This window comes from Taeniopygia guttata, chromosome 1 (genome assembly GCF_048771995.1).
Source record: "Taeniopygia guttata chromosome 1, bTaeGut7.mat, whole genome shotgun sequence".
NCBI lineage: Eukaryota > Metazoa > Chordata > Aves > Passeriformes > Estrildidae > Taeniopygia > Taeniopygia guttata.
The window spans coordinates 59583228-59599888 of NC_133024.1; the positions used below are offsets into that span (position 1 = coordinate 59583228).

General features: G+C 39.1%; 1 protein-coding gene across 1 annotated transcript in view; it reads left to right on the top strand.

Annotated features, from left to right (window-relative positions):
- Nucleotides 1-16661, top strand: part of GTF2F2 (general transcription factor IIF subunit 2) — a 78061-nt gene that overhangs the window by 51417 nt on the left and 9983 nt on the right. The window contains exon 7 of the mRNA XM_030272280.4: nt 16248-16347. Coding sequence (XP_030128140.1) covers nt 16248-16347 — 100 coding nt within the window. The remainder of the gene's footprint in view (nt 1-16247; nt 16348-16661) is intronic.

Below are 16661 nucleotides of genomic sequence, written 5' to 3' on the forward strand. Positions count from 1 at the left end.
ATCAAAAGCCTTGGTTTTGAAATAATTTTCTACTCAGAAAATCGTCCTTTCAACTTTCTTCTATAGCTTAGACTTACTTCTACCAACAGGATTGCAGCAATATAATTCCTTTTGTTCTCTGTATTGGATCCCATCCTTCTCTTAAGAGGTGCCTTTGAGCAGAAGCTAATTAAATCTACACACATTTAGCGTGACATTAAATTTTTTTCCTTATCTGCAGCAGCTGTTCATGAAACATGATTGCTGTCCCAGTAATTAATATTTCTCAGGACGGTGAGAAAAAAACTTAAAAAATGACAGCAGTGTCCGATGTGTTTTTCTTTCTGGAGTCTCATTTGTATTGAGCTGGAGTGAGTGCTTGGCACATCCAGATCTTCAGACCTGCACGGAGCTGTGCTTAGCGACACAGAGCAGGCTGTGGCTGCTCACTTTGGATATGGCGGGAGGACAGGGCAGAGGAAGTGCCTCACTCTGCTCAATGGAAAGAGGGAGTGCTTGTCTTCTCAGTTTTCCTGAGAAATCCAGCACACTGTGCTTGTCCTGTGATACACATATCTTGAGGACTCTTGGGTTTTCCTGGTGTTCAACAGTCATCAGTAAAGTTACTTTTTGGTAACCCATATGCACAGCATCAAGTAATTCCACCATTTTACATATTTTCTTCACACAAGTTGTATGAAGAACTGCTTTCCACAGATGCAGTGGTTTTTCCTGTGATTTAATGGCTGCTACTTCTGGTATTATCATACAGTTGTTGTTCCCTATTCCTGGACTGAATGAATTCATACACCTCAGTCATACCTTCATATCTCATTTTTTTATTTTTTGGCCCTGAAGACTTCTACTCTTTTTTCTTAGAATGTAACCTGTTACATTCCTCTGTGCATTTATACCGGGGAAAATTAGTCCCCCAATAGTTCTTGTTTCTTTTATTGTGCTTTCAGAGAGAAGACCACAATTTAGAGTGAAATACTGTTTCATTAATTGCAGTTGGTATCATATTCTCCAGGCAATAACCATCCTTGCTACTGAGGATACATAGAATAATAATGGTGAAATCTCACCCTGGCTTCTCAAGCTTTTTCCTTAGGCTCATCTTTGCGTTGCTGTTTTATCAGTGTGCCACAAAATGTCACACCAATGTGTCACCCTGACTTTTCAGATGCTTATAAGAAGGGGTCTTGTGTGTGAGATGTCAGTGGGTCTAAAGTCACCTGGCTGGCTGTACGGACCATGGGTGGTGTGGGGAGCCAGCTGGCCTGGGAGTGCAGGGCTCTGGTATTCTGAGCAGCTCACATGGCTGCAATGTCAGAGAGAAGGTCTTGCAAGGTGCTTTGGCAGTCCCTGAGCTGGAGTCTAAGGTATTTTTTGTCATTTTTTTCACCACAGCAAGCCATAAAAATGGCAGTTGTTAAATAAAAGGAATTGCATTAATTTCAGTCAGCAGCTGCTGAGGATACTGGGAAAGCATATTTTGTTTTGGGAACATCATGTTTGGATTTCCAAAACAAAATTTTGCAGGATTTCTGTTCCATGAAAACTTCAAATGTTGGCTTACCTCCTGATTCAAATCTAGGGTTTTTTCTTGAAAGCACAAAAAAACATGTAATAAAAATTCAGATTTCCAGACAGCCCTACTTAGGCTTCAGTTGAAAGATTTTTTTTCTACATCTTATTAGTATGAAACTCTATTACATCTACGCTTTTTGCATTTGTATTTTTCTCATCACTGCAATGACTGTTAGTGTCCCAGTGTGCTGCTTAAATTTTCTTTTGCCTAATTTTGTTTTATTACTTCAATGCACAGCCTTGAATAACCTAAGTGCTTTTTTGTTTACGCCCTTGACATTCTCAGATGATGATGTTTTTCAGCCATTCTGTAGCTAAGCTATACCTATTTGTCTCGTAGGCTTCTGATTACAGAGTAAATATGCAGCTATGGAAAATACACATTCTCTAATGTATATTAGTAGAAGCAGATGGTGCAATCTGTTCATTGATGGAATTTAGTTTCTAAAACTGATTTAATCTGGTTTGCAGCAAATATCATTCCAGTGCCGTCTGTCATGGAACGTGTACAAAGGGAGATGTCCCATTTCAGGTTGTTTGTATTTCATTGCAATAAAGTGTTTATTTCATGTGTCACATGGGGTATGGCATAACAGAACGCCTCTTGTAAAGGCATGTTGTTTCAATTCACAATACTACAGTGTTCATTATTTGGTAGTTTTATATGTTATTATTTTTCATTGCCCTTTTGTATTTTTCATTGACCAGTGTGCTGCTGGTCCCCTTTGTAAACCCAGTTTTCATGCAGCCATTAACATAATTTGCACTTGAGAAGAAACAATGGACAGGTATTTTCTTCATTTATCAAGTGGAAAGGAATTTTAAATTAATTATAACATCATTTTGTGTAATTTGGCATTTTTACCATTGTGATAAAGAAGTTTCCTTGTTTCTTCAGAATGGAGGAATTTCCAAAATTATGAAGGCCAGATAAACTGTCTGTGTTCTGCTTCTGCTAAGCCAAATGTAGAAGAAAATACAGTGTGTAATACCTGTCTTCTTTAACTCAGAGATCCTGTAGTCTTTAAAGCAGGAGGTACTTGGCCTGAAGTGCTGAACTGTCGTAGAGGTCTTGAGGCTCTGTATAGCTGGAGAAACAGGCTTGCAGAGGCAGTTTTCTTCTCCCCACTTAGCACAAAATTTTTGCAGCTCTAGCAATAAAGAAAGTGGTAGGTAATTTATGTTTCATTTCCTGTTGCAGTGAAGGATGTGTGAATCCTCCAAAGTGGAGTTATTAAATTAAAGGATGTGGTGGAGTAGAGCAAGTAGTCCAAAAAGTATTGCAGAAATAACATGATATAAAAGCATCTGTTTGGAAAAAAAACCTGTTGGACTTCATAACTTTCTGAGTAATTGCTTGACTGTTCTCTACATTTTAAAAATTAAATATTTGCTACAGCTCTTTTTTTGGGGAGATTTTTAAGTTAATCTGTTCTTCTGTTCTTTTCTCTAGAATGTCTTAGCCTGTAGACTTAGAGCTAGAATTTAAAAATTGATCTCCCGTGGAATTTTAAACAGCTCCAAAGAGTTTTCACAACTTACACAAAAGATGATTTGTTTCTCTTTTCCCCTAGAGGTGCTTATAATTTTGTTTTTGTACAAAGTCAATGAATAATAACAACAAAAAATAGTGTCTTTCAAGATGATTATGTAAACCCAAATGAAATTAATAGGAGACATGTCAGTAGAAAAAAAGAACACTTCTGTTTTGTCTCATCAAAGAATGACTTGGGTTGGAAGGGACCTTAAGGATCACGTGGTTCCAAACCTCTGCAATAAGCAGATGTGCCATAAGGGACATGTTCTACTAGAAGATGTAGTAAAATATTAAGTATATGTGATATCCCATGATTGTTCTTGGAAGTATAACATGTATACCACTGAAGAAGGAGCAGATATCCAACAGTTCACATAATTCTGTGCTGACCTATGTTGACTGCTGTGTGTCCTCTGCCTACAGCAATGTGTCTTGTTGAATTCAGAGAACATCTCCCATTGATGTTAAAGTGGTTTTAAAACATTTACAGCTCTAAATATCTCTTAAGACCGAGATAACTTTTTATAAAGTTACAAGCTTATTTTTAGCATTTTTAAGTGTGGTGGGTTAACCTTGGCTGGCTGCCAGATGCCGCCCAGTTGCTCTGTCACACTCCCTCCTCATCAGGGCAGTGGAAAAAAAATAATATGGAAAATAACATGGGTCAAGTTAAAGGCAGTTTAATGAAAGAAAGCAAAAGTTGTGTGTAGAAGTAAAATAAAAATATAGATTTAATCTCTACTTCCCATCAGCAGGCGATGTCAGGCCACTTTATGGGAAGCTGGGCCCCAGAGCACATAGCAGCTGCTTCAGAAGAGAATGCCTTCATAAGGAATGTCATCTTCCTCCTTTCTCTTACCTTTTATTGCTGAGAATGACACCATGTGATACAGGGTATCCCTTTGGTCAGCTGGGGTCCCCTGTTCTGGCTGTGTCCCCTCCCAGCCTCTTGCCCACTCCCAGCCCCTGGGGGTGTTGGTGCTGTGTGGGCGCTGCTCAGGCACTTCAGGGGCTGCTGTGAGGAAGGCTCAGCCCATCCCTGTTGGATTCAGTGCACTGATAGACGCTGTTTTACACTGCCATTTGACAAACATACACACACTGAATTAAAATCTGTAGAAGTTTTTTGAAAACTGATACTTTTCTCAATAATAATGGTTTCACAGTTTGTTAGTAGAGTAATAATGGTTTCACATTACATTTCATGTTTGGATTACTAACAAATTTAGTTCATGACAAACCAGTGAATTTTTTGTGGAGCATTTCTTCTTGTATGTATGCATTTTTTAAAGTTGTAACCTTAAATTTAATTAAGGAACTGTATGCAAATCAAGCTTTAAAATACAATGGTCCTTTTAACTTCTTTTAAGACTCTTTCTTCTCCCCCCCTTCCCTTCCCTTCCCTTCCCTTCCCTTCCCTTCCCTTCCCTTCCCTTCCCTTCCCTTCCCTTCCCTTCCCTTCCCTTCCCTTCCCTTCCCTTCCCTTCCCTTCCCTTCCCTTCCCTTCCCTTCCCTTCCCTTCCCTTCCCTTCCCTTCCCTTCCCTTCCCTTCCCTTCCCTTCCCTTCCCTTCCCTTCCCTTCCCTTCCCTTCCCTTCCCTTCCCTTCCCTTCCCTTCCCTTCCCTTCCCTTCCCTTCCCTTCCCTTCCCTTCCCTTCCCTTCCCTTCCCTTCCCTTCCCTTCCCTTCCCTTCCCTTCCCTTCCCTTCCCTTCCCTTCCCTTCCCTTCCCTTCCCTTCCCTTCCCTTCCCTTCCCTTCCCTTCCCTTCCCTTCCCTTCCCTTCCCTTCCCAAGACATACTCAACCAAATTATACATGAATGGAGTCTGCTTTCACACAGATCTTATGGAAAATCCAATTATCCAGCTTCCTGTTGGAGAAGCTAGACAAAGGTTGTGCTTCAGCCACTAACTGTTTTTAGAATTTGTCATGCCAGACAAATCTGTAATCAAATCTTTGGGGTTTTTTATTTAATAACAGAATAGGTATGGCTTCACAAAGTCTGGGTGAGTTTCTTTGTGTTCACAAATAAGATGCTCTCTTCTGAAAATCTCTAATTAAGAGAATACTAATGTAGCAGACCTCAAAATGCATGGAGCTAAGTTTATTTCTTAACAAGTAAGCTCTCTAGGGAGTGTTCCAAAGATGTTGTTCTGAACTACTAAGCTTATGTTGGTTTCTTCTTCGAAACAAAGGCTGAGTTATTTTTTAATTTACATTTTTCAAATGCAAAATGAAATCTTAATACTTTCTGGACTCAGTAGCCTTAAAATCTAGTCGTGTCCTTGTTGCGCCTTGTTGTTATCAGTGTGCTTTTTAAAGATAGCTATCTTGAAATAACTTTGAGAATTGTTGGTTTAAAGCTATAGCAGAGCTTGAAGCTGAGTCTTGAGCCACATTCTCCTGTTCCTGAAGGTATTTTCACTTTGCTGAGGGCTTTTATTTGGGCTAATGGTGATACAGCTGTGGCTTTGATAAGCACCACCCTGAAGATGATGCACAGAAGCCAAGGCTTTTTAAGAAAATAACATCCAGGTTTGCCTTCTGCAGCAGCATTTCAAAGACTAGACCATAAGGAGGGTGACTCAAACCAAATTGAATGAGGCAGGGCTGCTATAAAACCTTCCTTCACAACCTGATGAGCAGGAGTGGAATCCTGTAGCAGGTGACCCTTTGGTGGCCCTTCTTCCCCATTGCCATCACCTCCCAGCTGCAGAGCAGCCCTGCAGCTCCCAGCCCTGTTCTGCTTGCTGGGCTCCCTCCACACAGCTGTTCTCTGCCTCTGCCTTTGCTGCAGCTCCGTATTCTCTTGCTCTGCTTTTAGGAGCACAGTTCCCACTTGAGCAGATGAGGGACGTCCAGCAGTGATTTTCCAGTGGAGATGGGAAGGTATGTAATATACTGGGAGAGGGAGCTGGGGGAGCACTTGTTTTGCAAAATAGGAGGAGGTAAAATGTAATTAACTACTTGAGCAAATGCAGCAGAGCAGTAGTTCTGTACAATTGGCTAAGGAAATACAATTGGCTGAAAGAATAATCATCAAAGTTTAAAAAAATCTGCAGTTTTCTGGTTTAACTGATATATCTTTCAGTCTGTGCTGTGTTACCTCATTTTTTTTTCCTGTGGCTTGCAGGAGAAACTGGTACATTTTCCACTTGGGGAATGAGCAAGACTGCTTTTTCACACGGACTGAGGAGAAAGGTTTATTTTCTGCATTTGCTTTGGTTTTTATAGTGTAGTGTTTCTAGGGTTGCTGAACCTACCTAGCTCTTATTTTTAACTTAATGCTGGTTTCGTTTGGATTAAACATGATTTCAGAGTTCAGTTAAAACTAATTTCATTCTCTTTGTTTGCAGGAAAGAGTGTTGGGTGGGTTAATTCAGCAGTTGTGTGTGAGCTAATTCTGCAGTTTAGTGCAACCATATGTTTAAACCATTGAACAGCAGCTGAACTGTGCAAGATTCCCCTCTAAGCTATCAAAGGCAGTGTGTAGTCATTAACCCATGGGTATGTGCAGTACATTCTCACAGCACCTGCCTTTCAGTGCCCTTTGCAGCAGTTCCTTGACAGTCGTTTCCAAGCATATTTTAACTGAAGGGAGGGGTGGGTCCTCAAAAGCTGTTCTTGCTATCCAGCATTTTAGGGTCTGCAGGCTAAGGAAGGAAGAGACTGAGAAAAACCTTGAGGATTTGAGCCAGCTAGGTTTTCTAGGAAAGCAGTCCAAATGTTTTCCAGATTGTCACAAACTGTTAAATTGTTTACAGTAAATTTTAACTGGAAGATCCCCAATTGAGCCAGATGCCTTAGCTGTTTGCAGAACAATCAGGAGAGTGGTGAAGTATTTGGGAATTGGAGTTTTAGAGATGGCAGCATGTAGTTGGAGTCAGAGTGCTGGCAGCTATAACTTGATAAAGACATTTTACAGGACAGGAGAAGGGGAGGAGAGATTCAGATTAAAGAGATGTAGCTGAGGTGCTGTTGGGATTTTTTTTTTTCTTTGTGGACTTGTAGCCAAGAGTGCCTCTTTCTTTCTACCTCCTTAGCTGTGAGCAGTTTCATTGTGGAGTGAATTGACTGAGCTTGTAAATCATTCACCTTTTTACCAGTAATTCAAGAACTAGACCTTTCAGGTTATGGTAAAGATGTACCTTTTTTGTCTTAACAAACTAGTTTTTTAAATTCTCTTCTCTTGTCCCCATTAGCAAAATGTATATGATTTCTCTACCTGCAGCCTGACAAGAACTGTTTGGCTTTGTGTTGCCTGGACCAAAAAATCCCTGTTACTTCTACCATTGGTTTCAAAACAGCTCCAAGCACACCAGATGAGTTTTGGCAGGAGAACAAAGATTATGTAATTTTGAGAGAAATCTATTTGTTTTACTTTTAAAAATAATAATTCAGAATTTAGAATTCCTCTTCTAAAATCTGAATTGAAATCCTGTCTAGCAAATAAATCCATTTGTTGTGGAGAAATTTGAGGACTGAGAAAAATGGGAGCGAGAAAGGAAATTGAATCTTTGCAAATGGAAGGGAGAAAGGAGACTTTATCTGCCTTTAATTCAGTAGCTGATATTCATGTTAAAATTAAAGGGCTGGGCTTTTTCTCTCTTGCTTAGTTGGTGAATGAGTCACTTTTCCTAGATCACCTTGTCTAGTATTAGTAATGGGCTTGTGAGGTTGCTGGTGCTTCCCCCAGAGCCAGGATCTGCTCTGTGGTTACTCATTCCTATGGTATTTCAGACACTGGCATCTGCCTGTGCTGTATAAACTGCAGTGTCCAGTGTCGAAGAGTTGGCTCAGACGCAGAGGCCTGTGGATCGCCCCCTGGGTGTCTTAGCTGAACAAACCCAAAAGCTTTTCAACCTACTTTTCCCCCTTTCTTGCTATTTTTCAGGAGTATTGCACCAGACTCCTGCCTATTCAGCCAATCCTATTGTGTTGTCCTTCTCTTGCAGCCTTTGTGTTGCTTCTCTCTCTTTTTCTATGGGGGAATGATGTGTGTCATGTACATTTGCATGGTTCTTTATAGCTCTCTCCCAAAATCTCACCTGCATTCCCATTTCTCCTGACATTTTACGTAATTTTTTTGTTTAGTGTACCTTATCACTCTGCCAGTCTCAAAACTTGTTTCATGCTTGTGGTTAAGGTACCCTTACATGCTCCAAACAGCACAAATGGACATCAAGGTTTTACTTCATCCTAGTTTTACACCTTCCTGTCATTGGAATAAGCCACAAGTATAAGCACCATGGTATAAAAATCTACTGTGTTTTAATCCACTTAGAAAGTAAGATGAAGTGCCCCATATGGAGCTACAGCATGTAACTGAGCGTGCATGGATTCACTTTTACCCTTAGTCCTCAGGGAAGACCTTCCCCTTTAGCTCTGCTTTTGCTTGTTCTCCAGCTTGATCTTTTCACTTGTGTTGGGCAGGAAACTGGGTAGAACAGAGATGTTTGTGGTATGTGCATTAATAAGAAAACATTGAAAGTAGGACAGGAACCAATAACGGAGAGTTCTTTTCCTTTTGGGCACTAATTGATGGGCTGAAATGACCATAGGTTGGAAAGGACTGCAAAATCCTGACATTTTTAACAACTGCAAAGCTGCAAACTTCTCTGCTCTTCCAGAGTACATTAATTGTAATAAGGAAGTGTTCATTTCTTCACAATAAATGGTAGGACAAGAGGAAACAACCTCAGGCTATACTGGGGGAGGTTTAGATTGGATTTTAGGAAACATTTTTTCACTGAAGTGAATGTAAAGCATTGGAACAGGCTGTCAAGGGTAGTGATTGAGTCACTATCCCAGGAGACATTTAAAAGGCCTGTAGGGACACTCTGGGACATGGTTTATTGGTGGATTTGGCAGTGCTGGGTTAATGGTTGAAATTGATGGTCTTTTCCAACCAAAATAATTGTGTGGTTGGTTGTATGATTTTCTATCAATCAACAGCCTAAAAAGTGCTGAAAGGGCCTTTTCACCTGGGGGCAAGGGGGTGATGCTGTGGCCCAGGTCCTGACCTAAGTCCTCCTGAAAGGACAAGGGGAGTGCAGAGGCTGCCTTGCTTCACAAAGGTGAATGGGAATCTCTGCCCTTAAGGATATCTGGTCATGGATCCTTTTCACTGCAAAAAGGGATGGGTGCTGAATAAAAGGAGGAGGTAACAAACAAAACAGAGACCCAGATCAAGGCAGATAAACCTAATGGAGGCAGGGACACGAAACAAACTTTGTCAACCATGCTATTGGATAGGCTGCTAATAACCTCATTTAATGTAGAAGATAGAATATAGTCATGGAAAATACCTCTGAGGTGTGATTCCTTTTTGAATGTAGTCTCAGATAAAACTCTTCCACCTTGTCCCCAGTGTGGACCAGGCAATGCCAGAGCCTGACTTCATCAGTGTCAGCACACTTCCAGTGGGAGTATCTATAGACACGCATGAGCTTGATTAAAAATATCTATGATGTCAAGCAGATGTTACAGTTCCTTTTAAGCTAATTGCATTAGTGCATCACTTAACATATTTAAAGTTGTGCATCAAGCAAATAGAGAAAATTATTCAATTATATCACTCCTAATGCTAAAATAGGCTTTATTTTATCTTTACGTTATTTGTTCACACAAGCTTAGCTGAGAAGGTTTTAGTCATTTGCAATACTAAATGCAGAGAGGAAAACTTGGATTGGTTTTAATAAATTATTCACTTTTTGTTAATCTGTAAAATCAAATACATAAGAAATTCTTAGTTATTGTTGAATTGCCATTTATATCATCTGATGTTCTGTACTGGAGGAAGATACCATAGGTAGAATTGGAGTCTCCAGTTGTAACTGTGGTAGCTGTCTGAGTATTAGACATGAAATTGTCATATACTCATATGATTCACTGCTTATCCTTCAACATATATAGTTGAAGATATTGACTTCAGAAAAATCTAATATCTGAACACGTAATAATTGCAGCACTTTCCTTGAAATGCCAGGGTTTCAGGACTTAAAATTAGTTATAAATCATATCCTGTATTAATAATCTGAAACATTTCATTATTTAATGCTGGCAAATGTGCTTCTTAATGCCATTTTCATTCAGCTCATGCTCTTCTCTGTCTGCCTGTCTAGTCTTCATAAATGAGGACAGACTCCTTTGCTTTGACTGCGCTGGAGTAACACTGAGTGTCTGAAGAACAGTGGATTCATCCATGAGATGGAGGCTGTCATCCGCCTCCATGGAACGTGAGACAGTAGGGCTCCTTGCAATGAAACACAACGTGCAGAATTTGCATGTTGTTCTTGTCTTTGAGAATATATGACAGATTGTTTGGTGTAGCAACAGACTGTCATTTTTATTATTAGATAGTGCATGTTTTTACTGGTGTGGCCATTCTAGTAATTTCCTATGCTGTTTGTGTGTGAGCACTGCCATGGGGTTGTTTTAGCAGGATGTGCACCACAGGGTGCTGAAGTCCCTTAATTCTCACGGAACTACTGAAACTTTTCGAAACTCTTCAAGTTTCAGTATCTTATAAGAATGTTCATCTCTTGTTGATCACCTACTTGCTTCTTACATTACTGCTGTTCTTAGCTTGAAAGGAAAGTCACAAGAGATGCTACCTGAACCTCAGCAAGGTGCAGAAGTCCCAATGAATAAAAGAGGAAGAGGTGTGAAGCTATATTGTTATATTTATTTTATTAGTTTGTTTTTAATGGGATTGTTCAGGATGTACCTGGTTCTGTCATGTTTGGGATGCTTAGCTGTAGCAGCCAGAGGCCCTGAAGGCCTCCCTGGTGGTCACTTGCCTAGGATAAGAAATGCCTAATCATGATGACCGGACCAAAGAAACCCCCCTTCCACATTCGGACCCTCCTTATCTCTCTGTAAGACTATAGATCATGTTTGCCTCGACCCTTACTATTGGACAATTTCCAACAGCCCTGTACCCGATATAAAACCCCATCTCTGCCCAGCTCAGCAGAAGAGTTGTCACTGTACCACTTCACAGGAGCTGCCAATAAAGACACCACTATGGAACCTCATACAGCCTTCTCCTCTCTCTCCCTACGTGTCTGCCAAGGCACTTAGCAAGCAAAGAGCTGAAATCACTAAAGAGCTGAATTCACCAAAGAGCTGATCTCTCTTAAGAGCTGAGCTGCTTGCTAGGATTGCCCATGGCTGGGAACTTGCCTGAAGGACCTGGGCAGGTTGTGCTTATCAGCCCAGTTCTATCCGGAACACCTACGGTAGCCAGGGTCAGATGGACCCCGGGATCCCCAGGCCGTAAGACATAGCAAAATAAGAAAGCAACAAGAAAGCTTCATGGTCCATACCAGGCATAATGAAACTTCATGTAATGCAGCTGTCAATGCCTGGTTCTAGTACAAAATTACTGAGTAAGGGACTATGAGAGCATTAGGCTCTCAGTTCCCTTGGCTTTCAGTTCCCTGGTATTGGACTAGGAACTTCTGTGAACAGTCAGAGAAAAGAAACAAAACCATGCAAAGATGGAGAGTTTGTGTTTCTTCCCCTCCAAAGGTTTGGGCAGTGTGCCTGCTCTCTTCCAGTATATCTCTGCTGGATGTTAGTGCAGAGAGAGAAGAAACACAACTTTTCCTTTTTTGCATTAGTAAGGCTGACTCCTTACTTACTGGTGCCCTATGTACACATAGCCAAGCACAAAAAGGTACATGAACTTTCCTCTCTTATATGTAAAATAATTTCTTTAGAAATACAAAGAATTCAAGCCCTAGCAGTGTTTCTGATTAATGCCTGCTTCAAATCTTTGAAACATTTGTTTTGTGACAAAAGATTAATCACAGTAGATTATCAGTTCTAAAGGTCTTCCGTTTATTTTTTATTGGTGAAAACTACATGTATTTAAAAAAAAATTATTATCTCTTCCTAGGAATGTACATTCTGTCTTTATCTGTCTTTTTGTATGAGCTTGCTACATGTTGCCAAGTCCTGTGGAATTATTTCCAGTCTGTTTGAATATTTTTTTTCCCCCTTATTCAACTGTAAGCACAATGTCAAATCAAAGCTGCGGTATGAAATGTGTTTTGCTGGGAAATGACCACGATGAATTCAATGCCGTGCTGGTTACTTGCTGTATTTCAAGGTGGAAGAGGCTATATTTGATTTTGGGGGTGGAAGAGAAAACCACAGTGTGCAGGCTGGTGGCTGCTCTGTTGCTAATTCATTGGCAGTTTCGAGGAAAAAATATCTGTGTTTTCTCTTTATTTTTTTAGGCCAGATATTAGCATGAAATACAGCTCTAACTATTTCAGCAAAAGTTCAGTGTAAAATTTAATTCCTTGGAGATTTGTGTATTGTTCAGAACTATAGCTAAGTCTTTTAACTCTTGCAAATCATAATAAAGAGTAATAGGTAAAAAGCCACTGCTCCTTAATTCACTCTTAAATCAGTGTCACCTGTGACTCAGAATATCTATTGATTTTTTTCTTTTTTCCTACCAGCAGTTTAGTTTAAGATTCAGCAGGTCCACTCTGAGAAAATTCTGCATAAAGCACTGCTGGATATTCTTGGTTAATACTGCTTTTAAAATTCTGTTTAAGAAATTTTAAATAATAAAAGTAATTATATCTGTAACATGTTAAAATATCTCTCCAAAAGGCTAGTATAATTCCCCATGTATAAGTTTTGTTATGCATATTTGAGTGTATAATTACTGGAATGTACAAATTTATTTTCATCAAATTTTTTCAGACATCTATGCAAATTTTAAGTCAATCATATTCCCCCGGACATACTACTTTCTGAATATAAGAGAATTGCAGCATGATTTTGAAAAAAACCCCAAACAACCATGCTGTATTTTCCCTGCAGATAGTGTCTGTGGATGAAATTATTATGGGCTGTTTGCCTTTACCCTTTGTAATGTGCTAAGCAAATTTCAGTGCTTCATCCCCACGTGAATCACTTGCTAATTTGGTGTTTATATCATGTTTGTCACTCCCTTTATTCATGCATTTTTGTGAGGCCAATTCCAGATGTGCATCACCTGTTATTCCACATAAGATTATGTGACAATATTCCACCTGGAAGCCCAGTGGAAGGAAGGTAAAGGAAGGTAACCTGAGGCTCTGTGAAATTGTGAAAGCTGCAGAAAAATAAACGGGAAGGGCAGCCATTAGGGAGAAGAGCAAGATGCATGTGTGGAATAAAAGCTATTAATAAAAAGCTTTACCTCCTGAGTCACACAGCTTCCCATATAAATTTCCATATTGGCATGTGGCCACTGCTGTAATTGTTTGCATTAAAAAGTAGTATCAGGAATGTCGTGTTTTTTTAGCTCTCACTACAGCAGTAAAAATGAAAAAATAAAGGTTAATGTTTTACTGTAAGCCAGTTTTCTAAAGACCATGTGAGATCTGTGGTTGTAATTTGGAAACCTTTGGCAAGAAATATCAAAGTACAACACAAATATCTCTGAAATTTCAGAGACATACATTTGTAGCTGATATATTTGTTACTTGCTATGTATAGATCTTTCTGAAGCCTTCTGCCATTTCACAAACAAATTAGATGGTCGCTCTCCATTTTCACATGGTTGGCTTTCATTCTGCTTCCTAAGCAGGCATCTTTGTTTTCAAGATTATGTGCTGGAGAACTTAACTTGTTAATATACCTTCACTTCCACCGACCTTTGGAGGGAGGCCTCTGAAAAGTTAATTAGCTGACTTGCACTTTTGGTTTTCTACCGGTCTGAAAATTGGGAGGTTAACATTAAAGAGCTGAAATGCATGTCCTGCATGGGGAGTTAAGAAAAATGTTAAGAAATGTTAAGAAAACGTTAAGAAATAAATTGCTATGTACTTTTGTGCAAAGAAGTATTAATTTAAGGAAGCCGCGCTGAATAGGGGTTGAAAATTCCTCTATTGTAATTTTAAAATGCCGTATCAGGAAGAGGCCTTGAACATGAGTGGTGTATAAAGGCCATGGCTGACAATCATCATTGAAGCGTTCTTTGGCTCTGTACCTGAAGAAATAGAGATATTTTTAATTTACATTGTAAAGAGTAACGAATATGAAGCCCAGTGCAAGGAGGATTAATCATGAAGATTACACTGTTGAATGCCTGGTGCTTCCTGAAAACGTGACACCATCTGATGTTTTAAATATTGTTAGGACCCTGTGCTTTTGCTGAGAAGGACTCTGGAGCTACATTGCAAATCAAATAATCTGGTGCACATGAAGTTGGAGCAGTGGCCTTGGAGGGGAAGAGGGTGACAAGAATTCCCAGTTCATCTCAAGGCACCCCTGTCTCATGAACAAGAGCAGTATCAGTAAATGGGTTGAGCAGGAAATCTCCTTTATGAAGGAAAAATGGGGGGAAAGTGACATGAAAAATAGCTAGAATACAGGAGAGGAAGAACTGGAAAACTCCCCAGGTCAAACCAATAGAAACATGATGAACTAGGGGAAAAAAAATAATTAAAGCCAAACTATGTAAAAATTAAAGCTAAACTATTTAAAAAATTAAAAAGTCCTTGAGACCAAAAATACTAAGCAGGAGAAGGAGAAATAGAGAAAAAGACAGATATGTAGAAAAGATAGTGATTTAGTTTTGGCCTGTGCCTTTTGTGAAACAAAAGAAGATCTTTGGTAACCAGATCAAGAAAATCTTTAAAATCATTTAATTAGATTGAAGGCCAAAAGATAAACTCTTGTGATAAGCAAAAAATGTTCACTGTTCATTTACCTTCCAATTGATTTTCCTTCTTCCTTTTGCAGACTTACCATTTTTTTCAGTATCTTTAACTACTTTTAAGCAATGGTTGCCTCATATTCTACATCTTTATGATATAAAGATTTGAGAGAAAGCATGTTTATCTATGTATGAGAAAAAACTGTCCCCACCTACTGTCCAGGAATACTAGCTATGAGGGATGATTTTCTTCCTTCCAAGTCGCTACAACTAGAGAATTTATTTCTTGATTTAATACTTCCTTCCAATGTAATTTATTTAGGTTCTTCAGGTATTAATTCAGAAACACTCTGAATTTAAATTTTATCTTTTTAGGTGTAAATGGTATCTTTACAAAAATAAATCGGTGATCTCAAACATTTACAGCTTTTAAAGATCTGTCAGTTTTATAATTTGTATGTTCTACACTAGTAAACATGCAGTTATTGTTTTCATTAATGTCACCATATTAATTTTTGTTTGGAAAGAAACAAGCCTCACTGTGCATTTATTGGGCTGTGTTATACTCTGTTTAGTGGAAATTGACTCCTCTGCCTACAAGATACACCTTTGGAAACAAAACAAAACTGATAATTAACATGTTAATCAGATCTGACATAAAACCATTGTGTCAGAAGGGCCATTGTCCTGTGCTTTTCTAGAGCTTGGTTTCTTGCCTTTTCATTTCAAGTAGAAATTCTTGAGTGCTAAATCTGAATTAAATTGAACACTCCCTCTACATCATACAGAAGGTTTAAATTGCATAGGGATAAGCTTGACAAGATGTCCTCAACCTCTGACCTTCTGAGAGTCTTTCTCAAAGAGAATTGAAGGTCACCTATTGTTATCTGTGTGATAGAGCCTTGACTGCACACTGATTTGAAGCTGGGTGGATTTTTCTCTCTACATGTCTTTATAATGCTCTTAAAACTGTTATTTGCACTCTCTTACTGTAGTGTAACGCCAAAAGAAAGGTCACAGAAATGTATGTTTTTACATTTCAATATCTAAGAGAAGGTTATGGGTTAGCAGAGGTGGATGAAAAGCTTTTTTCATCCCTGGGCTGAGTAAACTGTCAGATTTTGCTTTCATTTGGGTTGGATTTGATTTTTTTAAGAGCAAGGGCTTTTTTTCAATCTGAGCATTAGGTTTTTGCAGTGAAATTTCTGTTCAAAGTTCAGTTTTAGTATCTTCTCTTCAACTGTTTGATTTTTCAGCATTTCAGTATCTTCTGTAGCATACAGCACCCTAATAGTTCAGTGTCCTTAAGCAAAACTAGAGTAGAAAGAACGTAATTCAGAAGAGTGCATCTGTTTTGCCTTATGGATTGTTTGCAACTGACCCTTGATAATGGCTGGTTCATAATTGCAGATTTTTAGAATTCACTTTGAGTGTGTGCTTGTCTAAACTTTTTGTTCTTGTTTTCTTTTTTGTAGATTACAGATAGAAGAATCTTCTAAACCTGTAAGGTTATCACAACAGCTGGACAAAGCTGTAACCACAAACTACAAACCAGTGGCTAATCATCAGTATAATGTAAGTAGTTTTTAGTATTCTCCCTTCTTTTCTTCAGGAGGAATTTGACTTAGAACTCCAGGACTATTCTGCTGCTGTCCAGCATGTCTTTTGCTCATGGTTGGCTGTCTTTGACAATGCTATGTGTCATCTGATTTCTCCTTGATTTTTGTCTTCTGGAGATCTTCTTTCTGTCTCAAGACCAGTATCACCCTTGGGGCTAAGGTCTGCCTGTCGTAACTGTCTTGTATTATCTGATGGAGGGCAAACCACCTTCACCCAACCCTTTTTAAGTGGCTTTATTACAGTCTTCCTCTAATTTTTTTTTTAATGTA